General features: G+C 39.8%; 1 protein-coding gene across 3 annotated transcripts in view; it reads right to left on the bottom strand.

Annotated features, from left to right (window-relative positions):
- Nucleotides 1-25284, bottom strand: part of NUP107 (nucleoporin 107) — a 32272-nt gene extending 6988 nt beyond the window's left edge. Inside the window, exons 1-24 of one of the 3 annotated variants that reach the window (XM_072146671.1) lie at nucleotides 25153-25284; nucleotides 22583-22671; nucleotides 19790-19870; nucleotides 19328-19443; nucleotides 19063-19207; nucleotides 18066-18169; nucleotides 17459-17586; nucleotides 16680-16728; nucleotides 16534-16605; nucleotides 16331-16419; nucleotides 15357-15432; nucleotides 13671-13784; nucleotides 12816-12906; nucleotides 12488-12567; nucleotides 7181-7240; nucleotides 6344-6489; nucleotides 6221-6269; nucleotides 6042-6111; nucleotides 5721-5839; nucleotides 2860-2898; nucleotides 2205-2355; nucleotides 1991-2103; nucleotides 1610-1712; nucleotides 808-968 (exon numbers count right to left, since the gene is read on the bottom strand). In XM_072146671.1, the coding sequence (XP_072002772.1) occupies nucleotides 808-968; nucleotides 1610-1712; nucleotides 1991-2103; nucleotides 2205-2355; nucleotides 2860-2898; nucleotides 5721-5839; nucleotides 6042-6111; nucleotides 6221-6269; nucleotides 6344-6489; nucleotides 7181-7240; nucleotides 12488-12567; nucleotides 12816-12906; nucleotides 13671-13784; nucleotides 15357-15432; nucleotides 16331-16419; nucleotides 16534-16605; nucleotides 16680-16728; nucleotides 17459-17586; nucleotides 18066-18169; nucleotides 19063-19207; nucleotides 19328-19443; nucleotides 19790-19870; nucleotides 22583-22671; nucleotides 25153-25160 (2253 nt within the window). In that variant the 5' untranslated portion in view covers nucleotides 25161-25284. Of the gene's footprint in view, nucleotides 1-807; nucleotides 969-1609; nucleotides 1713-1990; nucleotides 2104-2204; nucleotides 2356-2859; nucleotides 2899-5720; nucleotides 5840-6041; nucleotides 6112-6220; nucleotides 6270-6343; nucleotides 6490-7180; nucleotides 7241-12487; nucleotides 12568-12815; nucleotides 12907-13670; nucleotides 13785-15356; nucleotides 15433-16330; nucleotides 16420-16533; nucleotides 16606-16679; nucleotides 16729-17458; nucleotides 17587-18065; nucleotides 18170-19062; nucleotides 19208-19327; nucleotides 19444-19789; nucleotides 19871-22582; nucleotides 22672-25039; nucleotides 25107-25152 lie in introns of those variants that run through there. The other 2 variants (XM_072146672.1, XM_072146673.1) reach the window with 2 other exon arrangements.
- Between the last annotated feature and the right edge of the window lie 842 nt (nucleotides 25285-26126).

Here is a 26126-nt window from a genome sequence, read left to right as displayed (position 1 = left end):
AAAATCCACAAAAAATGACACCACCCACAGCTCCGTACACCAAAGTATGAAAAAGTTATTAGCGCCAGAAGATGGCAAAATCCCCCCCAAAAAATTTTGTACAGGTTTTAATTTTTTTAAATGTATGAAAACATTATAAAACCTATACAAATTTGGTATCCCCGTAATTGTACCGACCCAAAGAATAAAGTAGACATGTCATTTGGGGTGCACAGTGAAATCTGTAAAATCCAAGCCCATAAGAATACGGCACAAATGCGTTTTTTTTTACCAATTTCACTGCATTTGGAATTTTTTTCCCGCTTCCCGGTACACGGCATGGAATATTAAATACCACCATTTTGAAGTGTAATTTGTTACGCAGAAAATAAGCCATCACACAGCTCTGTACATGGAAAAATAAAAAAGTTACACATTTTTGAATGTGGGGAGTGAAAAATGAAAACGCAAAATCGAAAAAGGGCCGCGGCGGGAAGGGTTAATATTTAATGCTGCTCTTACTAGTAAAGCACTGCAAGTGATACCTCATACTATTCTTGTCTTTACTCTTCACCATTGACAGACCAGAAGAAAACTTTTTTTTTGGCATACCATTTTTGATACTTTTTAGTGGGATAACCCAACTACCTTACGTTGTTACAGCATGTTGCATTTTTTCTGTTCACACTGAAGAGCAGGTATGTGAAATCTCTCCAATTGTATTTGTATAGCACTTTAGACAACGTTGATTGCAACTATGCAAATACTGTATTTATAAAAGACAATGAATAGTACACAAAGAACATCCATTTACAATTCAGTTCTCACCAGGTAGGCCCTTATACACAGATGCTCCCGGATCGCATTGTCATCCTCAGCTGGCAGAGCACTCTCCATCCCTTGCTCTTCCCACTGAGAGTAGATCTCAGCTATTGAATCATGGGGTAATTTACCAAATACCTCTTTAGCAGCGTCATGCTTCTTGGAGGCTAAAAGATAAATGTTTAATCAGTTTAGGAATCTCTCTATGCAGATTATTCTTAACACCTGCTCTACTATTTACAATCCTGTGTTGAAGGGCAACAGCTTTTTTAAGGTTTCCCATGAAAACCTGGCATCAATGTATCTGTCCCTGCCATTTATGTTATATATTCTATTGAGAGCCAACCCATTCTACATCACCGAATTTAATCTCTTGTAGAATTAGAATTTATATTATTGAAACAATTCTTGAATTTGCATAATAGCCTTGGTTCTCCGTACACTCATTCCATTTCTTGTTTTTTGTTAGGATTATCTAGGAATATCTATATATATCTATATCTCTCTTTCTCCTTGCAACGGTTCAGCTGTCCATCACTGCTGCTCTACGCTTGTATACAGAGGCCTGCAGTGCCGCACTTTTTACAGCCTGAACTTGTGCTGTAGCAGGTTTGCGGCTGTGGAGTGACGTTATTGCCGATCTCTGTATACAAACAGAAACCAGCAGCGGAATGGCTATATATATTTTTTTTATTTCTGAACAACCCCTTTAACGGTGCCTGAGAAATAAATATGATAACATGCCACACTTTCGAAATGAAGGATTTTCTACTGCTGGAACCAATAGGACAAGAACACAAAAGCATACCCAGAAATGTCCGCATGATGGCATTGCTTTGTTTTATAGCTTCAGCCCTTTGTGCAGGATCAAAAACCAGCCAGTCAATCACATCAATCTTTGCTCGGTCTTCCTGTTTGAGAAAACATTGACTCAGTAATGGGCATCTGTTATTTTAGACAACTGTAATAAATTTTTATCATACCATACAATATGAAACTACAAAAAAAAAACAAAACAAAACATGATATTATGTGACAAGAAACTGAAGCAAATCTAAAAGGAGATGAAACAAGGTATGCTGGGAAGTAAATGTTAGCTATAATGCTACATGAAGATCAGAGGCCAAGTGTTCAAATAATTCAGAGATTGTAAAACATGAACAGAGGAGTAGATTCATATTTATTGTACCTCATTTGTTCCAGAATCCAGAGCTGGTGTAAAGTCATGATGGGCAAATTCACCTCCATTTTTTCTACGTGTGTTTTCAACCACTTTCTTAGTAATTGTTGCAACATCCAAGCCTGCAAATAAAAGTTGAGGATTTCATGATATAGTTCTGTAAACAAAGTCAGTTGTGTTCAATACCATTTTTGTAGTGTATTACTTAAATTATTGTAATAACCTGCTTCTTTTGCAAGCTCCAGACAATGATGGCGCTGTTCTGGTTCGGTGACGCTTTCCAGAAAAGCTGCATATTGAGAGATGCCCAGGTCTTGTGGAAGGTGGCTGACATAGAAGGCAATTAAACTTACTTGCTTCTCATTCACAAGTTTCTAGAGTACAGAAAGACAAAAACACCAGTGAGCTGGGGTTTAATTTAGCGATTAAATAAACTGAGCAGTTTCAGTAGCACAGTTTAAGTTATTCAGGCCGAATATACTACTATAAGTGTAGGAACAGGCTTCTGTAAGCTCCACCTTCTCTTCCATCTTTATGAACATTTCCCAGCAGATACACAGGTGTCTATTAATCCTGCTATGCTAGACTTATCTATTCCAATATACCCCAGAATTACTGAAAATGGCTGAATTCAACTGTCTATTAAATGCATTTGACATTCTTAAGCAAATCTCTTTATCATCACAATTAACAAAGAAAATTATATTTTGACATCAGACTTCTAGGGTAGGAATTGATAAAATGAGAACCCTGTGGGGTGGGGAATAAATGAAAAAGATTTTCAACACCAATATAAAGGAGATAAACAATATAAATATCTGAAAGCAGACCGGAAATCAGTTAAACAGTTAACAGTGAAAGGAAAAGAACATTAATACCTGTATGTAAGTCTTTAGCACCTCCACTGATACTTCCTCCTAAACAAAAAAAAAAAAGAAAAATACAGAAAGATGAACCTTCCTTTGAAGACTTTTTTTCCCCAAGACTATATTTTCAAAACACTATTTTATGATGACCACTTAAAAGTGTATAATATGTTCTAGAACAGTGATGGCCGTCCCTGTGTTTCGCCCCCTGCTTACCTGTCCGGCGCCGCGTTGGTCCGCCCACCGTCTGCAACTCCTCCGGCTCCTCCAGGCTGCAGTGCGCGCTGCTCGTCACATGACTGGGGCGACCTGACGTCAGGTCACGTCAGTCACGTGACCCAAGGCGCGCGGTGCAACCTGGAGGAGCCGAGCCGCCATTATCGTCAGACCCTATATAAGTTTATTATTATATTCTATTTAAGGGGAGGCCGCTGCTGGACATGTTCTTAACAAGGGGAGGCCGCTGCTGGACATGTTCTTAACAAGGGGAGGCCGCTGCTGGACATGTTCTTAACAAGGGGAGGCCGCTGCTGGACATGTTCTTAACAAGGGGAGGCCGCTGCTGGACATGTTCTTAACAAGGGGAGGCCGCTGCTGGACATGTTCTTAACAAGGGGAGGCCGCTGCTGGACATGTTCTTAACAAGGGGAGGCCGCTGCTGGACATGTTCTTAACAAGGGGAGGCCGCTGCTGGACATGTTCTTAACAAGGGGAGGCCGCTGCTGGACATGTTCTTAACAAGGGGAGGCCGCTGCTGGACATGTTCTTAACAAGGGGAGGCCGCTGCTGGACATGTTCTTAACAAGGGGAGGCCGCTGCTGGACATGTTCTTAACAAGGGGAGGCCGCTGCTGGACATGTTCTTAACAAGGGGAGGCCGCTGCTGGACATGTTCTTAACAAGGGGAGGCCGCTGCTGGACATGTTCTTAACAAGGGGAGGCCGCTGCTGGACATGTTCTTAACAAGGGGAGGCCGCTGCTGGACATGTTCTTAACAAGGGGAGGCCGCTGCTGGACATGTTCTTAACAAGGGGAGGCCGCTGCTGGACATGTTCTTAACAAGGGGAGGCCGCTGCTGGACATGTTCTTAACAAGGGGAGGCCGCTGCTGGACATGTTCTTAACAAGGGGAGGCCGCTGCTGGACATGTTCTTAACAAGGGGAGGCCGCTGCTGGACATGTTCTTAACAAGGGGAGGCCGCTGCTGGACATGTTCTTAACAAGGGGAGGCCGCTGCTGGACATGTTCTTAACAAGGGGAGGCCGCTGCTGGACATGTTCTTAACAAGGGGAGGCCGCTGCTGGTTTAGTTTTTTTTTCTAAAGGTGACACAGCACCCAAGTTATGCTCGGTTTTTTGGCGAATTTTGACACACAAAGCTCAAAAGGTTGCCCATCACTGTTCTAGAAAATGGCTCACACAACGATGCTCTTTTCAGGGAGTATATTAGCAATTTCCTTGTTTACTTAACAGATCACAAAACAGATGACTATTTTCTAATTCAATTTTAAAAAATTTTTGGTTGTAGATTTTTTTTCTTTAATGGTCTCTTGATATGCTTTAGAGCAACTTAGTGACCATAGGCAGTACTAGACTTTATAGACCGTAAGGGTTAGCTCCAAAGGTTTCTACACATGCTATGTGTGTGGATGGGGAGTAGCCAAACGAGGAGACTGCCATTTGGAAAACCCCAACAAAATAAGCTAGTACCAGTCTATTGGGTTAGCTGTCAGAGTAAACACCTGATGATACAAGAAGTTTAACCCCTTACCGACGCCCTCTGTAATAGTACGGCTCGGGTCGGGTCGTGGTGCATGGAGAGGGCTCATGGGCTGAGCACTCTCTACAGCCAGTAAGTCTTTGATGCACATTGCAGCAAAAACTTACCAGTAACACCCGCGATCGGTGCTATAATAAAAAAACAAAAAATTCATAAACACATTAGGTATCGCGGCTTCCGTAAATCTAAATATTCTAACAGTTTTTCACTGCATTTAACCCTGTAACGGAAAATAGCGCCCGAAATTCTATAAAAAAAAGTGATCGAAAGGTCATACTGTCCTAAAAATGGCAGCATTGAAACGTCATCAAAAGTCTCAAAAAATGACACCACCCACAGCTCCGAACACCAAAGTATGAAAAAGCGCCAGAAGATGGCAAAATAAAAAAAAATACATTTGTACAGGTTTTAATTTTTGTAATAGTGTGAAAAAAATAAAACCTATACAAATTTGGTATCCCTGTGATCACACCGACCCAAAGAATAAAGTAGACATATCATTTGGGGCGCACAGTGAAATCTGTAAAATCCAAGCCCACAATACACCATTTTCACTGTAATTGGAATTATTTTCCTGCTTCCCAGTACACGACATGGAAAATGAAATACCATCACTATGAAGTGCAATTTACGATGAAAACAAGCCATCACAGAGCCTCTTTATGTGGAAAAATATAATCAGAAGGATTAGTTTAAAGGTTTAACTTCTTAATGACCAGGTCTGAAAAGTGGCCAGGTTTTAGGTCTAATCCCTTCCCATTATACATATTTCCACATAAATACATAAATGTTGCAAGCTTCAGGGTGACTTAACATTACATACAAACACCCCACAACAGTATGTTAAATATCAGTTGAATATAGACTTTTTCCCCTCTGTATCTGGGGCATCAATTAAAAACCCAATTAAAAAAGTAAAAAAATCACATATGGGCAGAACCATCTAGGTGTGATAAGAGCCATACCCTATGTTATGACATGTACCAACTGTTGTTATCAGGTTAGACATCTTTCTAAACAATTCACATTAGGTATTACATATTGTAGAAAGTTTTACAAAAATCAAATATTAACACATTTTTGTTTAAAACTCTACCTTTGTTTGGAGGCCCAGTGTTCTGAAGAATAATATGAGGTGTGTCATGAAACGCAAGAGGTGACCAAGTAGCAAATACTTTCCTTTTGAAAGCCATTCACTGAATTCGTCCATTAACCCTAAAAATGTAAAAAAGTGGCAGATTAGCAGTCATAACGATTACAGACGTCAATATAATGTATTTTGCTAAGTAACATGCAGCATAGAAATACATGAAGTTAAAAAAAAAAAAAAAAAAAAAAGGTGGCGACTAATTATATAGAATAACACAACATGCCTTTTTATTGAGATTCTATAAATTGTGAAATTTATCGCACTCACCATCCACATCTCCCTGGATGATAAACTTCTGAATAATATGGTAGTGCTCTTTATTTTCCTCCAAAACCCTCTGAAAAAACAATGAAATAAAATTGATGTTTTTTCACATTACACCAACTTAACCCCTTTCACTAAAATTTTAACTCCACAACAGTCTTCTTTTAAATTACACAGAATACCTTCTTGTCAGTAGCTTGTAGTTCTTCGAAAACTTTCTCCAGTGTCCAGCTGGAAAACAGCATTATACAATAAGAATCTGTGGCATATGATCTCACCAGAAGAACTCAGTAAAGCCCCCTTACTTTGCTTCCAAGTACTCTCTGGGCAACTCATCTTCTTCTGTAGAGGATATAAAAGATGCTCGAATCTCTTGTTCAACCAGACTGTCCACCATTACGCGAAAATGTGCCCAAACGGTATCTTCCCAAGTTTCACAAACTGGAAGGAGCTGCATGTAAAAATATACTATATACCTAAGCAAACGTGGTTTTATACTAGGTCACCATCCTAGGATGGTGACTAACATAAAAAATGCAGCAACCTAAAAGGCAGAGTTCTTGTCCTATATATCTCTATATCCATGATACGGAACAGAAACGGGAAACATCACACACAAAAGCGGTTGTCAAAGACTTGGAGAAAATAAATAAAAATAATATGTTTATATATGGTTGGGATGGGGCTGCATAAAAAAAAAAACCCCAAACATTTACTTACCTCTGCAGTCCTTCCCAGTGTCCCACGGCGCCATTTCTCCCGGCTGTGCCGCCATTTGTTTACAGGGGTACGGAAGCCGCGCGGAGGGCAGCTTCGGGCCGACCCACCACCACCTGTCGCAGCACTATATCATGTGCTGAGTTATGGGGACATGTGGGCGTGGCCAGCAGCTGAACTCCGTGCAGATGCACCAGGAGGGACCCCGGAGGTAAGTAAATTTTTTTTTGAGCAGGTGTTGGACAATCCCTTTAAACATTCTTTGTAAATGCACAACTTATCATAACACAAATATTCCAGTAATGTTATGTAGCAAAATGGCATATTTTAAATACTGTATAGTACAATAGTAATGTATGATTACAGAACAGACTGTAAATGAATGCATGCACCTATATTTGCATTTAATAACTTGAGGGTCATACCTGCTTCAAATTTCCACTAAGTGTGGCATAAATTGCTCTTTCATATCTACTGAACTGCTCCTGCAATATATGAGAAACAGACATTAAATGTTTCTATTGAAAAGAGAAAATAGAAAATCAAACAATTAAAAGTAAAAAAGTAACTTGAGAATTCACAAAAAAAAAAATAAAGGGCTACAGTCATAAAACATTATTTCTACTCTACACTGAACTAATTAGCAGTAGAGGTATAGTAATTTTGACATATGTTAAAAAAAAGTTGCATGTTTAAATGTTGTCTTTCGCAGCATACTGTAAAATTAAAAAAAGAAAAAAAAATTGCATTGGTACTTGTGACATACTACAGGCAAAGTTTAAGAGAACCTGTCAAGCTAAATTAACCCACCCAAAATAAAGACTTCATTAAAAACTATGTTTAAAAAGCATTGCCATTCCTAAATGGCTCCTTTCCATGGCTGCAATGTTACAAAGATCAGTTTGTAAAGTTATATGCAACTCACCTGATGCAAGTCATTCACATTAAATTTTACTTGCATTGTCCTCCCTCTTTGTCCCTGTTTCCCAGGTCCCAGGGCAATGATATTCTGCTGTATGAAACACTGAGAGCATGCTCATTGGGCAATTAATGTCTTGTGACCAGGATGATATCTAAGGTCCTGTAACATCTGCAATGTATACCCCATGTGTGCATGCATGCGGATGAGAATGGGAAGGCCCAGCCGAGCAGGACAAGCCTTCTCTGATGCCAGGGCATATAACAAAATTGATTTATGCGGATGTAAATAAAATTTTAAATAAAAGAAGGGTGTCAGTTTATTTGGCTCTCTAAGTCCCTGACACTAGCTGTATATGCAAAAACCTGGTGACGGGCTCTCTAAGGTTAAAATAGGTTGTACAATTTGAGCAAATAATGAAAAGCTTTACAATTTTCTCATTACCTTGAAAATAAAATCTAGAAAAACAATGAATTGAAACAGGTACACCAGAAAATAGTATAACTTTTCATTATACAAAGAACATTTATTTGACAAAGCTGGACAACCCATTCAAAACGGCAGAGGCAAGCATATTTTTTTTTATTCTTTACTTGCAAATGACATTGATGGTAAAGTGTGTAATACTTGGATTGAATAGAGAATATTTACCAGATAATTCCATATACTCAGGTTCACAGAAAATATTCCCAATGTAAGGTCCCCCTTTGAGGTCCACATACTCTAGTACAGTGATGGCGAACCTTTTAGCGATCGAGTGCCCAAACTGCAAGCCAAAACCCACTTATCTACCACAAAGTGCCAACATGGTAATTTAGAGCAATATAACCTACGTAAGGGCCAAATAATACTGCCATATGTTTACCACCACTATGAGTATGCATAACACAGACATATATAGTGCACACATATATACAGTATGCATAACACAGACATACAGTGCACACATATATACAGTATGCATAACACAGACATACAGTGCACACATATATACAGTATGCATAACACAGACATACAGTGCACACATATATACAGTATGCATAACACAGACATACAGTGCACACATATATACAGTATGCATAACACAGACATACAGTGCACACATATATACAGTATGCATAACACAGACATACAGTGCACACATATATACAGTATGCATAACACAGACATATACAGTGCACACATATATACAGTATGCATAACACAGACATATACAGTGCACACATATATACAGTATGCATAACACAGACATATACAGTGCACACATATATACAGTATGCATAACACAGACATATACAGTGCACACATATATACAGTATGCATAACACAGACATATACAGTGCACACATATATACAGTATGCATAACACAGACATATACAGTGCACACATATATACAGTATGCATAACACAGACATATACAGTGCACACATATATACAGTATGCATAACACAGACATATACAGTGCACACATATATACAGTATGCATAACACAGACATATACAGTGCACACATATATACAGTATGCATAACACAGACATATACAGTGCACACATATATACAGTATGCATAACACAGACATATACAGTGCACACATATATACAGTATGCATAACACAGACATATACAGTGCACACATATATACAGTATGCATAACACAGACATATACAGTGCACACATATATACAGTATGCATAACACAGACATATACAGTGCACACATATATACAGTATGCATAACACAGACATATACAGTGCACACATATATACAGTATGCATAACACAGACATATACAGTGCACACATATATACAGTATGCACAACACAGACATACAGTGCACACATATATACAGTATGCACAACACAGACATATACAGTGCACACATATACAGTATGCACAACACAGACATATACAGTACACACATATACAGTATGCACAACACAGACATATACAGTACACACATATATACAGTATGCACAACACAGACATATACAGTACACACATATATACAGTATGCATACACAGACATATACAGTGCACACATATATACAGTATGCATAACACAGACATATACAGTGCACACATATATACAGTATGCATAACACAGACATATACAGTGCACACATATATACAGTATGCACAACACAGACATACAGTGCACACATATACAGTATGCACAACACAGACATATAGTGCACACATATACAGTATGCACAACACAGACATATACAGTGCACACATATACAGTATGCACAACACAGACATATACAGTGCACACATATACAGTATGCACAACACAGACATATACAGTGCACACATATACAGTATGCACAACACAGACATATACAGTGCACACATATACAGTATGCACAACACAGACATATACAGTACACACATATACAGTATGCACAACACAGACATATACAGTACACACATATACAGTATGCACAACACAGACATATACAGTACACACATATATACAGTATGCACAACACAGACATATACAGTACACACATATATACAGTATGCACAACACAGACATATACAGTACACACATATATACAGTATGCATAACACAGACATGTACAGTACACACATATATACAGTATGCATAACACAGACATACAGTACACACATATATACAGTATGCATAACACAGACATATACAGAGTACACACATATATACAGTATGCATAACACAGACATATACAGAGTACACACATATATACAGTATGCATAACACAGACATATACAGAGTACACACATATATACAGTATGCATAACACAGACATATACAGAGTACACATATACAGTATGCACAACACAGACATATACAGTGCACACATATACAGTATGCACAACACAGACATATACAGTACACACATATACAGTATGCACAACACAGACATATACAGTACACACATATATACAGTATGCATAACACAGACATATACAGAGTACACACATATATACAGTATGCATAACACAGACATACAGTACACACATATATACAGTATGCATAACACAGACATATACAGAGTACACACATATATACAGTATGCATAACACAGACATATACAGAGTACACACATATATACAGTATGCATAACACAGACATATACAGAGTACACACATATATACAGTATGCATAACACAGACATATACAGAGTACACATATATACAATATGCATAACACAGACATATACAGTACACACATGTATACAGTATGCATAACACAGACATACAGTACACACATATATACAGTATGCATAACAGACATGTACAGTACACACATATATACAGTATGCATAACACAGACATACAGTACACACATATATACAGTATGCATAACACAGACATATACAGAGTACACATATATACAATATGCATAACACAGACATATACAGTACACACATATACAGTATGCATAACACAGACATACAGTACACACATATATACAGTATGCATAACACAGACATATACAGTACACACATATACAGTATGCATAACACAGACATATACAGTGCAGACATATATACAGTATGCATAACACAGACATATACAGTGCAGACATATATACAGTATGCATAACACAGACATATACAGTGCAGACATATATACAATATGCATAACACAGACATACAGTACACACATATACAGTATGCATAACACAGACATATACAGTACACACATATATACAGTATGCATACACAGACATATACATTACACACATATATACAGTATGCATACACAGACATATACATTACACACATATATACAGTATGCATAACACAGACATATACAGCACACACATATATACAGTATGCACAACACAGACATATACAGCACACACATATATACAGTATGCATACACAGACATATACAGTGCACACATATATACAATATGCATAACACAGACATATACAGTACACACATATATACAGTATGCATACACAGACATATATATATACACATATATACAGTATGCACAACACAGATACAGACACACACATATACTTATATACAGATAACAGACATAAACACACACAAGTGCATAACAAAGACATATACAGTACACACATATACAGTATGCATACACAGACATATATATACACATATACACACACAAATATGCACAGCACAGATACAGACACACACATATACTTATATACACATAACACAGACATAAACACACACACGTGCATAACAAAGACATATTATATATCTGTGTTATGCATATGTGTGTAAATGTCACATATACACACACATATATGCATAGCACAGGTATATATGTATGTGGACTGTATAAACACATTGTAGACACTGTACAACTTACAGTTCTCTATGAGGAAGGCACACAGCAGCCTCTGGATGTTCCGGGTCACAGCATCCCCCTCCCCCTCTCTCTCTGTCCCGGCTCCACTTCAGGTCTCCTAGTAGGAGGGGGAGGTACAAGCTCTCCATGCTGCTTCCTGCTCCCAGCGCTGCACTGGGATCTTCTTATAGATCAGCGCTCCTCTGACAGGAGCACAGACATCCTGCACCCGGCTGTGGGCGGCATCTGAGGGGCCCGCAGGTCCTCAGTTTAGAAGAACTGCATCTACCCGTGCAGTGTGACCTGCCTGCTCTGTATCTGAGCGCAAGGTGCAGATGCTGTTCTTCTAAACTGTGGACCTGCGGGCCTCTGCACACGGTGGAGGATGATGGCATGCGTGCCAGCAGAGAGGGCTCTGCGTGCCCTGTCTGGCACGCGTGCCATAGGTTCGCCACCACTGCTCTAGTATAACAATATCTAAAAACAGTATATTACAAACTTACATCATCAGCCATACGCCAGCAGCAAGCTTTCCATACACATCGATAGGGATTACCCTCCACCTGCTCCAGTTCCCCTCCACCTATAAAATAAACCACAAAAAGTGGCTGCAATTATTACATTGACTTCAGCACAGGTTACATTTTTGAACTTCTATTAAAGTACATATAGAGAACTAATATTTCCATCCCTTACCGTAAAACTGAAAAATGCCAATGAACCATGGAGTGCAGTCTTAGTGTTTTTTTTATTTCATCACTAGCTGCATGGTAAGAATTAACAATACGATATCATGTAGCAACAGGAGTTAAAAAGTAAAGTGAATACTACCTTTAGTAATGTTGGGGTCATGATACAGTTTCCACCCCTCTAATGTTGCTGCTCGCCAGGCTTGCCCACATCTTTTACACAAGCGCTGTGCCTGTTGAAAGAAGAAAAGGATTTTACTGTTTATTTTTCATTTTATACAGCAAATCTATAACAGGACAATTGAGATATTGTGACAAGCCATGCAGCACCACAGAGAGGGCCGGAGCACAAGGCGGCGCTGCCCCATTCAACTCTTTGGAGCTGATGGAGCGCTGTACTCAGCAATTTAAATCAGCTACAAAGAGATCAACAGGGCAGCCCATGCATGTGCAATCGATGGCTCCGGCCATCTCTGCGGTGCTACGAGGGGTGCAACAGTGGTACATCGATTCCTTTTCTAGTGATCTGAGAACCATCAGAGACCCCCCCACACACACACAATGAGCAAGATAGGGCCTAACTGTGTATAGTGCATAACTGGCTTAGTGGAAAAATCCCTTTAAAAGTCTGAGTAAAAGAAAATTAAATGCCACACAGTATATGGACTATACATGTCAAGAGCTTTTCAAGTCTAAAGGATTAACAACTCTCTTGAATACTAAGCTGACTGACACCTAAAATCTATAACCAAAATACAATTATAAGATGTCAAAATAAAAATGCAATAAAGTTAGGGTACATTCACATGTAATGGGACCGAAATGCAGCTGCATATCAGTCCCTATTTCTTTCTATGGCGCTTGGTCTTGGTGTGGTGAGCCACACACGGAGACATTCCCAATATTTTATTGTTGCGGTTCCAGCTCTGCGCTGCTCTATGGAAACAGGAGGGGTAAGCAGCGCTAATGTGTGCCCGCACCCTTACACAGAATTTACCTCCTCAGTCATGCCAGCTCTGATCAAGGTAAATAGGTACTTCAGAAGTCTTATATCATCTTCACGATCAAGATCATCTAAGGGAAGATTTTGTCTTATGGGAGCATCAGGATCCTAAGGAAAAATTAAAGCAAAACAACTTGCAATTTCACTTTTGATGTTTGAGACAAGCAATACTATAAAAAATAAAGCCAAAGAATCAAGTGCTAAAATTAAAAGCGCAAATTTGAGGTAAAGAAAGTCACAATATTGTGCACAATTTTCTCTGTAATAGAATTGATGGAAGCGTGACGGCAAATCAAATGGACACCTATGGGTTTACATACTTCTTTTTATCTGCTGTATGCATCCAGAAAGGATCCAATGTATCAAATAATATGATAGCAAAACAGGTATAAGGTTATTCCTGGAATAAGCATAATTCCTACCAAAATGGTTCATTCAACTGCAAGCTAATATGCAATTAGCTGTTATTTACAATTTTGCATACAGTATAATGAGGAATTAATATGCTACTGCCCTTTTAAACAGTCCTATGACTTTGGTCCTGTGGAGGAGACAAAGGAAAAAAGTTGGCCGCTGTCACATGTCCACATGACATGTCCTGCATCTGCCTGGGCAGGTCATGTGATCATCACTATGTTTGGCTGTAGTTGGTTGGTTGCAGTGCATCCTGCAAGGCCAATGTTGTGGCGAGACATCTCAGTGAAGCAATGTGTTATGATAGCAGTTACACATCATTACTATGGTTAAAGAGCAGGACAGTCTGTTCCACGTCATCACTGGGAACAGAGGGAGGAGCCGTTACTGGGAACTGAAGGATTATGGGACTTGTAGTATACAGTGACGAACATGGTTGAGATCACTTTTAGAAAGCCCATAGACTTTTGTGAATCATAAAAGCAAACTATTAAGCTCTGTTCTGTGATAATGAAATTGTGTTTTGTTGTATATATTCGTAGCATTACGGATTAGTAGAAGTTCATATTCCCGGAATTTCCATTTGAATGTTTAAAAGAAAGCTACAAGCTAAAACAGACTTAACTAGATACAACTATATCCACTTTTCAGTAGAGCAGGATTAGGTGATGAGTAAATGACAGTGAATGCCATCCCCCTGTGGTATATATAGCTTGCCAGCCCCCTGTAGGGTATAGCTTGCTGGTAAAAATAAATAAACTGAGTACTCCATCTTCATGTGCACTGTAGATCCGTGACAGCTCCATGGGCTGTACCTCATCTTTCTTCACATGCGCAAACGCCAGGTTGCCAGCAGTTGTGCAGTCAGGTTTATTTACACTTTTATTTAGCTTCTGAACATTCTCTAGCTTGTAGAGTAAGTCTGTGTACGCTGCTGCTTGCAGGCAGAAAAGGTCTGTGTGTGAACTCATCTTGTAATCAAGGCCAAAGGGGCAGAGATCACACTGCATCGTGCAGATAGGAGAAGCTATTCATGAGAAGATTCTGCCATGCCGACCATAAAAATTAGAAGATGGATAATGGGGAAACCAAAATTGTATACACCAGGACTGATTGAGACAGGTTGGAACGAATACCTGTGAAATGTTGTATTTTTGTTAATAACCTTGAATTAGAGAATGTGTGGGAATACCCATTTAAGTTAATGCCCCTCTCATGCAAGTGACTGCTGAATTCACTTTTTTTCCATTTTAAGTTTATACATACCAGTTCTGTGACCAATGGACGTTTGCTTCCCAATGCTAAAAGGTTTTTCTGTTTTAATGAGTGGAGGGTATTTTCCCTAGGACAAAACAACACCGTATGATATATACAATTTGAATCAAATCAGGTTCAGTTGCATCAGTTACCCATGTTGCAGAAGCAACTAGAATTCCCAGTCATAGCAATGATGCTGCACACGTACTGAATATTAACCTCTTGACAGCAAGCCTTTATTTGGCCTATTGTGTGTGGGCACTGTTGGCGTTTTTACTACTACATTTTGCCTTATAACCATAAAACAAACATTGTTCGTATAAGTTAAAAATGCCAGCAGAAATGTAGTTTTCCTCTAAAATTTTATATTAGTTTCTTAATCAACATGTGCACTAACCTGAGTCACATATACATTAGAAAATAAAATAGAATGTATAGATTACATAAATTTAACCCAACTAAACAGGTTTCGGACATATATACCCAAGATAAAAAGTAGGGCTAAGTGCACACCACACATAGTGCTGCAGCCCACATTTGTAAGTGGTGCCCTCCATTGCTACGACATATAGGACTTAGGTTTACAATGTTGCTGCTCCATGTTGTACATGCTGGTGTGAGGCCGCTTTTACAAACACGTTAATACAGCCGTATGAAACCCATACTGTTGCGGTATGGGTTGCATACATTCTTATGGCTTTCAATGGGCAATATGTTTACCCATTTTAGTGGGCAATACATCCATCATGCCGTACTGTACTGGGGGGGGGGGGGAATCAATCTTCCCCTGCAAGTACAAATGTGCAGCGCTCACTTCTCTCCAGCGAGCTGCCATGTGGCCTCCCGGGCTATGGCCAGGAAAGCACATGCCGTTTGAAAAGTGCCTCAGCCTAGGTACTGGGCTTAAATGTGTTTCACCATCTACCATTGAAGACCATAGTTGAAACATTGTACTAATGTACCCATTTTTAATGTCTACATACCAGTAAACTGCTTTTGCATAAAACTCAATATTCTCAGAGAAATCACCAACATCATCCTTGGCAATGCTTTCTAGCCAGTCTACCACCAACTAAAGAGTGAAAAGAAAAATTGGTTTTCTAGCAAGGTGGTTTCAGACTATGTACAAGTTTGCATAAATTGTGGCAAACAGTATTTCATGTAAAAGTAGGACACTTAACCATACCTGACTCTGCCTTACAAGTGAATCTCGCTCAAACAGTTTGTCCACAATCATTTTTTCACTGGCATTTGGGGCCTGAAAAGGGATAAAAAAAAAAATTCCATAAAGAGGAACAACACACACAACAATCACATAACACAACTACTTACCACAATCTCAAACATGTTTTCATCTTCTAATGCAGAATGTATGCGGTCTCTTAGGATGAGAAAAAAATATAAACAAGATAAATTGACTAAAGATTTATCTGGGGGTTTATTATACTCTTCATCTATGCTCTCTTAAATTAACATGAAAAAACTTCTGTGGGTCCTTACAATGCCTTCCTTTTCCTAATCACAACCTGGTATTACTCCCTTGCGAGAACAGTGTTGCTGCCTTAGAGTTGATTCCCACTACCGTGTGTAACGTGTCTGTTGCACATCCATTGAGTTTTGTCTCTGTATTACATGGCTGTAAGAATATCTCTGGTATAAATCCCACAGCCATTCTGTAATGCATGAAAATAACCTCAGGCCCCTTCTACACTCGCTAGTGTGATGCAATGAACTCGTATCACACTCATAATGCGTGCTGCCCAGATCGCATTGCCCGAACGCTGCAAACCGGAACTGAACTCAGCATGTCAGTTCCGGTTTGTAGCGTTTGGGCCGTGCGATCCGGGCAGCACAAATTGCGAGTTTGATGCAAGTTCATCGCATCACACTAGCGAGTGTAGAAGGGACCTGAGGGTTGAGGATGCAGAGATAGTACTCAGAGCAGGTTAGCCAGGAGAAGAAATTGACGGCAAACCAGCATGTCATTAACTGGGAAGGTGTAGCCAAGTTTAAAAAAAAACATAACAAAAAAAAAAAAAACCTGAATTCCCCAGATTTGCATGATCAACCATGTCATACTTGTAAACCATGGAGGAAATGAGAGGACAAACCTGTACAGAGACGCAATTAGCCTCCAAGTCACCATCTCTTGTCGTAGTAGCCACAGGACACTGGCAGTTTTCGAAAACTTTTGCTGTCCTGGAGTAACACGATTGACTATCTTTTTCAGTAAACTGACCTTAAAAGTGTGAAAAATGTAGATTAGTGTCTTATACTACATTTACTCAACAGAATTTGTCACTTGTCACAAGTATGTATGAGCCAAATTAATAGTGGGTCCAAAATACAGAAGCAGCGTTATTATAGAAAAGATTTTTACATTTCACAATTCAGATTTTGGCTTGCAAAAGTATGCAGATTACACAAAACCTGTAGTGGAAAGTGCCTTTATCAAGATTAGCATTTGATATATTTAGTCTATCCCCTGTAGCAACACAAAGGCCACAGACTAGAAACATTGTTTTAGAAACAAAACAATAAAATTAGGACAGCTTTATTATGCCAGGCAGGTGTTCATGGTTATTACTTTATCTTAACTCGTCACATCACTTTTCACCTCTACATAAAAACCCTACATACTAGTAAAAGCACTTTGTGCAAAGCACAGTACAAAATGCTGAAATATTATCGGAGAGGAAATGTAAAACAAATTTTTACCTGTTCATTGCACATATTTTCATACTCTTCTACAAGATCAAAAACTGCACTGGATGGAAGCTTCTGAAACGATTTCAGGAATTCCTGATAAAGACTCATTGTTGCTAAATTCAAGACAAAAATAAAAAACAAAAGCATGAACCAGGTATATAGATTTTTTTCAGGGTTCTGCCTGTTACCATAACTACTACAGGTTATAATTAAAATATATTTTCATAATTTTTTTCCAACGTTAACGTCACTATGGCCCTTTAAGCGTAGTCAAGATATTTTTTTATTTTAATCTACATGCAGTGTCCATAAGTGGAACAGGTAGAATAGGCAGCCACTGTTCTGCATACCAAAGCTGGGCACGGAGGTGGGGCATACACATGCCTATATACTCGAGTATACGCTGAGGCACCTAATTTTACCACCAGAAACTGGGAAAACCTATTGACTCAAGTATGAGTAGCATATAGCCATCCAGCAAGCCCCCTGTGATATATAGACATCCAGCCCCCAGTACGCCAAGCACATACTCCAACACCCTGGGCAGCTCTTCCTTCATGCGGGCCAGCTTAAGGTCAGCGACAAGTCCATGCTAACGGCAAGGCCTTCACACAAACTATGATATTAGCCACTGCTGACATCAAAGTTTGTGTGTCGCCAGGCCATGCGCACGAACCTGGCGCCTGCGCACATGAAGAAAGAAGGGGAGCTACCCGGGGCGTCAGATGGAGTACTCTATTTTTTTTGTATTCCCGAGTATAAGCAAACTGGGAAAATTTCAGCACAAAAATTGTGTTAAAAAACTTGGCTTATACGGCATATAATATATTCTGTGGATATGCCATCATTCTATTCAATTCAATACAGGAAGAACACCCCAAAACTGTCTGCTTTTGAAAAAAAAAATAGATGCCTCACATTGAAAACATGTTGTGTAAATAATAATAATGTCAATCCAGATTTTTTTTTAAATGAATATTTTTCTGTTCTATTCATTTCACCTTACCTGCTTCTCCTGGATCTTCTTCTCTCATCATGACTGCACTCAGTGTAATATCTTCTGTAAAGCTGGGACTATCAAATGTTGTAAAAATACCAGTCCTCTGAGGAGAAAATGAGGCTGTGTATGCACTATCATCCAGATTGGGCAGCTACAATTAAACAAAAAAAATGGTAACAAATAACAATATTGTTCAAATATAAATCGCAACTCCAGGACACAAATGGGACATTATATCAACTAGCAACAAAAACAAAAAGATTGAACCTACAACAGAAACATCTAGTAGTCGCCCCGGTGTCTGAACTAAACGTGGGGATCTCCCGGCTGAACCCATAATCGCAGATACATCTGGCGGCCTTGCTGTATTCCAGGGTTGTGGAGTCACTATAAGAAAACAAAAAATCATTTTAAGAACCACAAAACAATCATGAGATTAAAATGTACTCAGTGAGACCTTTTCCACAGCAACATTCATTAATGCGGAAAGAAAAGGTCTCAACTTTTCATGGCAGAACTAGTGTACAATGTGGCTGCAATTACAGATGGTTTTCAATTAAAATAGATAGCATAGTCGCGCTCATGGTTGCAAGTGGAGAGTGTAGGAGACAAAGGATATTGATAGGATATCAGAGAGCAGTCCCCTATCCAACATATCCATTTTAACCACACACAAAGTAATTTTAATTGTAGTCCGATCAGATGTAAAAAATTATCAAAACCAACAACTTACTGCTCTGTCGAAGAAGAGATGCAGGAGTCCTAGATGTGATGGAAGGTCTTGCTGGATTAGAGCCACTCCAGCTGTCATTAGCTGTGCCAAAGCCATTAAGGAGAACATACTTCACTTACACTTTGTACATGTGGGATGTCAAACCCCAATAGTTGCCTGTGCAACACTGAACACATTGCACTGGGAGAATTTTAATGCCAGTTCTATTTACCATTTGCTTTCACGTCATTTATTACTTTTATAATTTGATAAATTTAGCATTTTGGGGATGTGGAGATATAGCAGTCAATGCAGCTTAAGGTGGTCCCACGATGGGGACAGAACACAGAAGCACCCCACACTTCTCCGTTTTTAATTTTCAAAAGCAGTTTTTTTGCGTTTTTTTTAACACTTCACAAATACTTGATACCTTGAGTTGTACATAACAAACTGTGTAAAAATATGACAACGATTTAGGACTTCCAGCATGATGCGGCGTACCAATTCCATCTAAGATGGCTTCTGTGGGTCTCATTCAGAGTCCCAACAGTTGATCTTTCTATTAGAGGTCTGTAATCTGCAGTTAAGTGATGGGATTCTTCCCCCCCTTCCTCCTTTCTGTCCCCTCTAGTTTGTGAGTGGTGTCTTGTATGTCGGTATGGTTGTGTTAGTTGGATGTATTATGTCTTTGTAGGAGTTCCTATTTAGTTTAGATATGTGTTTTTTATCATTTGGGGGTTTGTACATACTTCAAAAGAAAAGCGGGTTGAAGGATCATATCCTGCTATATATTGCAGGTACCGCTTTCTGAAGTTTTCCTCAAACACTTCATTTGCTTCAGAGTAATGTGTAATTAGGATTATTGTTTTTTTGTTTTCTCCAATATTCATTCAATGTATGTGTCTTATGGTGATTATAGTACTTACACCAATGTTAATATTTAGCCCCCCTACACACAGTTCATAAATGAAGATCTTTTACACAGATTGTTATGCAGAAAGTCTGCCACAATTAACAGACCTCATATAACAGTGATGGCGAACCTTTTAGAGACTGGGTGCCCAAGTAATAACCAAAACCTAATTATTTACCATCAAGTGCCAATATGACAATTTAAACAGTAAATTATTGCTCCCTGTTATTCTAATCATTCAATCGTATCAATCTCCTGAGTATAGGAAATAAAGTTCAATAAAGTTGAAAGCAGGAGAGCTAATTCAGACATCATTGTAGCTTCTTGCCAGGGTCTCTTTGTACAGGAACTATCATGGGGCCAGCAAGGGGAACTCAAAAGATAATCTAGCCCTGTTCACACCTGCTTGTAGTTCCAATCAGTTAATGTGTCACCTTAAAACAGCATTGAGTCTAGAACTGCAGGAAGATTCAAGTCCTGTCAGGTGAACTTTGTCCTGGGGTGACAGCCTGGGTGCCCACAGGAAGGGCTCCGAGTGCCGCCTCTGGCACCCGTGCCATAGGTTCGCCATCACTGTCATATAAACTCTGATGGTATAAAGAAGGTGAATAATTCACCTCCTGAGGTCAACTATGGGAACATAGCATATTAAAGGGTTTTGCCTATGAATGAAAATTCTCAAGTTTAAATCCCCTAATAGATTTTACACAAAGATCATTTTTAACCACTACAATTTTACTCAAGTTTTATTGCTGTTTTAGCTCCTCAGTGATGGTCAGTGTAAAATTACAAAATGTGTGGGTCGGGACGCTCTAAGCAGACACTTCATGATCCCTCTAGTGCTGTGAGATTACAATGTGCAAAGATTATCAGGGTCCAGGTTTATATACACTTTCATTTAGCTTATGAGCATAATAATAATACATATTGACATCTCAGCCCTGCTAACTCAGCCATAACATACACTGTCAGCCCTGCTGCCTCCCTCCCCTGGATAAAGACCTTATTTGTCTGTAACTTGTAGATTTACACTCCTGAGTGTGTGCGCTTGTCTTGGAATGAAAAGGGGAGGGGCTGAAGACAGAGAACAGCTCAGTGCAGCATCCAACAGGAGATTTATAAATCTGTCTACGACCGAATTGTGTCGCAGTTTGCACCATATTTATAAAAGGGTTTTAGATAGTTTTCTGGCTCTCCAAAGACTAGCTTAACAAAAAGGGAAGTGGCCTGTGAAAAGGAAGCATAGCCCCGCACCAAAAAGGTCAGTGCGCCAAAAATACTGCTGACCCGACAATTTTTTTTCTAATTTTCAGGCGTAAAGTAAGCCAATTAATTGGAGGAGAAGTGTACCACTAGACAGTCTAATACTGTGCCAGACATACAAATCTGGTGCAGAATAAGACTGTCTAGTCTAACTCTGCACAGTCTAACCTTTGACACTTGATAAATCTGCCCCAATATGTCCTGCCTGACCCTAGACTTCTGATTTACAGTCGAATCCCAGGTCAACTGAAATTGTGTACACCAGGACTGAGAGAAAGGTTGGAATGCTGTATTTTTGTTAACAAAAATAAATAAATTAGAGAATGTGTTAATTTCTTATCCGGAGTATATTTTACCTTTGTATATACAGCCTAAAAGGGGTATTCCCACACAGTTTGGACTCCTCAATAACATGACAAAACCAATTTCATCTGAATCCACAGGAGAAACACAGGGAGGATCCGCAGTGGAAAACTTATTGCTGCAGAATGCCAGCGCAGCCCAAGCCTAAAGATGCTGGAGATAGCTGATACAAAGCATTGAGCAATCATAGCCTGTATTACCTTTATTTTCAGTTTATGAATAAATACAAGAATTAAATGGTGTTAAATTATCAGCCTAAATAAACTAAAGGATACAGGATAATCTTTGGTGAGAACTCTGGCGCCTTGCTGTTCTGGAGATTTCGGCCTCCCGAACAACTGGGGACAAATCGACATGAGACCTCCTGTAGGGAAAAAAAAAAAAAAAAAAGATATTTAAAAGCAGGTATCTTATCCAGCAGTCATGTCACAGTAATCCAATTATTAAAGGGGTTGTGCAGTCTTTACGGTAGATGTGTGGGCTGCCTGCCTCTGTAAAGAAACAGCGTTGGTGCGAGAAATAACGGAAAAGGTAAGCATACGTTTTTGTGGCACCCCCAGCCAGATAGATATATATATATATATATATATATAACCCCTTTAACGACTTGGATCCACTGCACTGGCCTCATGAAGCCATAAATAGCAGTGCAGTAATCCTTTAGGATTGCAGTGTGCAGGGAGTTGGGTAAAAATGGCAAGCACATAGATAACCCATTTAATGCTGGAGCCATAGTGACCATGGTATCATACGGAGTACCATTGTAGAGGTAAGTAGGTTACTAACTAATGCTGGTAGAATCTATCCAGAATCTAATAGGTGGCCTGTCAGGTATACTAATGTGAAATAGAAAAAAAAATTGGTTAAAATGTTAAAAAATTGCAGAAATGCATTTTTTTCCACAATTCACGTGAATTTATCACACGCTGGCGCTTAGTGCTGTCACCCTGATAGATACAACAAGAGGCTCTGGCCTCCTCATATCCGTTAGTCAGAAGAGCAATTCTAGGCAAGGTAATGGCTGGCGTAGAATTACTTCATATCCTGCAGGCTAAAACTAGCACGCAGGCCTGGCCCCTTTGACACGTACTCGGTGGCAATTCTTTGCGGCTTGTGAGGAATTGTAACTCTTAGTGCTTGTATGACAGAAAACTAGAATACCAGCACTAATATTCAGAATAGCATTATAGAATAGGATGTATAGCATGATGGATAATGACGTATGACTATATAAAGATTTATTATTAAAGCCCAAAAAAAGTTCATAAAAAATTCAACAAATAACCATCCCCAACATGGTTATAATGAATTAAAATGTTAAAATTAATCTTAACGAGGTAAGTGGGAAAAAAATAAAATGGTCGAATAATGGTAAAACCAAAAAACAAACCCTAATAGGACTTCATTAGCAGAAAAGGTTTTAAAAGAGCCATCACTCTTGACATACAGGAGACATTGTGACCTAGAGAGTCATGCTGACCTAGTTGCTTTCTGCTTTATTATTATTATTTCATAGCACAAATAATTCTCCATAAACTACTGTAGACATATGGTGCTGTACCTGGACATGGGACATCAGTGATACTAATGAAGGAACATTCCAGTGTGATTTTACTCCGCCCCAATGACTCCTCACTGACTATTTGAATACAAATAGTCAAAGTGCAGTTTCTGTTTGAAGCAAAATCTCCCAGAAAATATTGTGACCTGGACACTATCCTGCATAAGAGGTCAGTAGTACTGTGGCAGCTATATGCTCTGGACAGGTTTCCTTTAATTTACTGGTGGTAGACTGTCCCCACTGTCATGCTCCTTCCCTAAGAGGGTCTAATGTATCAGTTTTTTGCTCCTTTGTAAGGACCGTTTGTCCATGAAAAAAAACACTTTATAAAAATATGGTAATGGACTGGCCGCTAATAAACTATGCGCATCTCATAATAAAAATTCATATTATGTCCCTCCCGCAAGGGCAGCAGACAGCCAGTGTCTTGGAGGAGAAAACCGATAGAGAAGACCCCTAAGGTAAGGAGCATGACAGTGGGGACAGTCTACCACCAGCAAATCTGCTGCCAGATGCCTTTTAAAGAGGACTTGTCACCCTTATAAACGGCACATTACTAAAGTAAGCAGCTGCTAGTGCTACAACGGTCCCAACAGTGTTACACTGCTAGCAGTATCGGAAACACTCCCGCGCTGTACACTAGAAATGCCGGACCGCTCTCAAAGCTTTCTGGTGTATTCATGGCAGGGGGCGGGTTTAGGAGAGGTGACTGCCATATGACACAGTCACGGACCTTCCCCTCATGAATACACTGGACCACTTCGAGAGCAGTCCGGCGTTTCTAGTCTACAGCGCAGCGGTGTTAGCGTTATCGGAGGTTTCCCATTACACTAGCAGTGTAACAGCTGGGACTGTTATAGCACTAGGTTACTGTAGAAAGCAGCTCCTATTTTTTTTTTTTTTTAAGGGTGACAGGTCCTCTTTAATAATGATTAGTGTGTCCTCAGTGTAGCCCACCATGTATGAGCAGTGGGGTCCCCCCAATAAGCCCAACTGGAGCCTGTGAGCCCCAGAAACTGACTAGTCAGCCCATCAGTGTCTTGGCATCTCAGTCTACAACGTAAAGTAATGTTACCCGTGTCACCACACGTTACTACATATTCACAACTACGCCCGGTCTCTAAATGATCTCCCTACAAATACAAGCTATGGACATGGCGCGGACACTCGCCCCATGTGGCCCGGTTACACAGGAGCCCGCCAACTCTCTCACAGAACCAGCTCCGCACGGCGTGCGCCACCTGCAGCACAGCTCCGGCCTGAGCCTCCGGTGCCCGGCCTTACCGGTCCATGACGTCTCCACTCAAACACAGACTTCCCGCTCGCTCGTATCTAGCATGGAGCTGCTCCTGTGGGTGTGATGTCACGGGAAGGGGCGGGGCCTCTCGGCGGCTTCCTATATGACAGCTCTGTGGACACTACAGGAAGTAGTACATTATTACATGGGACTGCATAGTAGACGGGGCTACAGGGAATGATGTTCTGTACATGGGACTGTAGGTTTAGAGGGAGAAAGGAAGGGAATAACAATTTTACATGGGACTGTTTTTAGACTAAAGGACCATGAATTTTGTCTTTTACATAGAACTGTATGTTTGGATCTGAAGACACTGGAGGGATGTCATTTTACTTGAGACTTTTTGGGTCATTTATGAAACTATTTTTTTCTCTCTTTTTTTTTGTGACTTTTTAGCGTAGTTGCGCCACAATTTTAAACATGTTTTGCAACGTTCGCCACATGAGTTTTACACTGCTGCACCTGATTTGTCATAAAATGTGAATCAAGATGTGAATATCTGAAAAAGTCGCATATTTTTGCACAATCGCTGCGAAAAGTCCAGTGTGACTTCTCAACAGTCTCAAAACACCAGCAGACTTACTTATCTTAGCACTAAGATAAATCAGGCAAGTTTTTCTTTGGGGTGGGGGGATTAAAGGAAACCTACCACTTGAAGTGGCAGGTTTCCGATGGCAATACCGGGCACCAGCTCAGGGTGAGCTGGTGCCGGAGCTTATTTTAGTTAGTGTTTTAAACCGCGGTATCGCGGTTTAAAACACTTTTTAAACTGTATAGCTGGCGCAGGCAGGTACGCGCTCGGCGCTTGCCATGCGCGCGGCTCTCATTCACTTCCTATGTAGCCGCGCGCACGGTAAGCGCCGAGCGCGTACCTGCCTGCGCCGGCTATAAAGTTTAAAAAGTGTTTTAAACCGCGATACCGTGGTTTAAAACACTAACTAAAATAAGCTCCGGCACCAGC

This window comes from Engystomops pustulosus, chromosome 4 (genome assembly GCF_040894005.1).
Source record: "Engystomops pustulosus chromosome 4, aEngPut4.maternal, whole genome shotgun sequence".
NCBI classification, from domain to species: Eukaryota; Metazoa; Chordata; class Amphibia; order Anura; family Leptodactylidae; genus Engystomops; species Engystomops pustulosus.
This window is presented reverse-complemented; position numbering and strand designations above follow the sequence as displayed.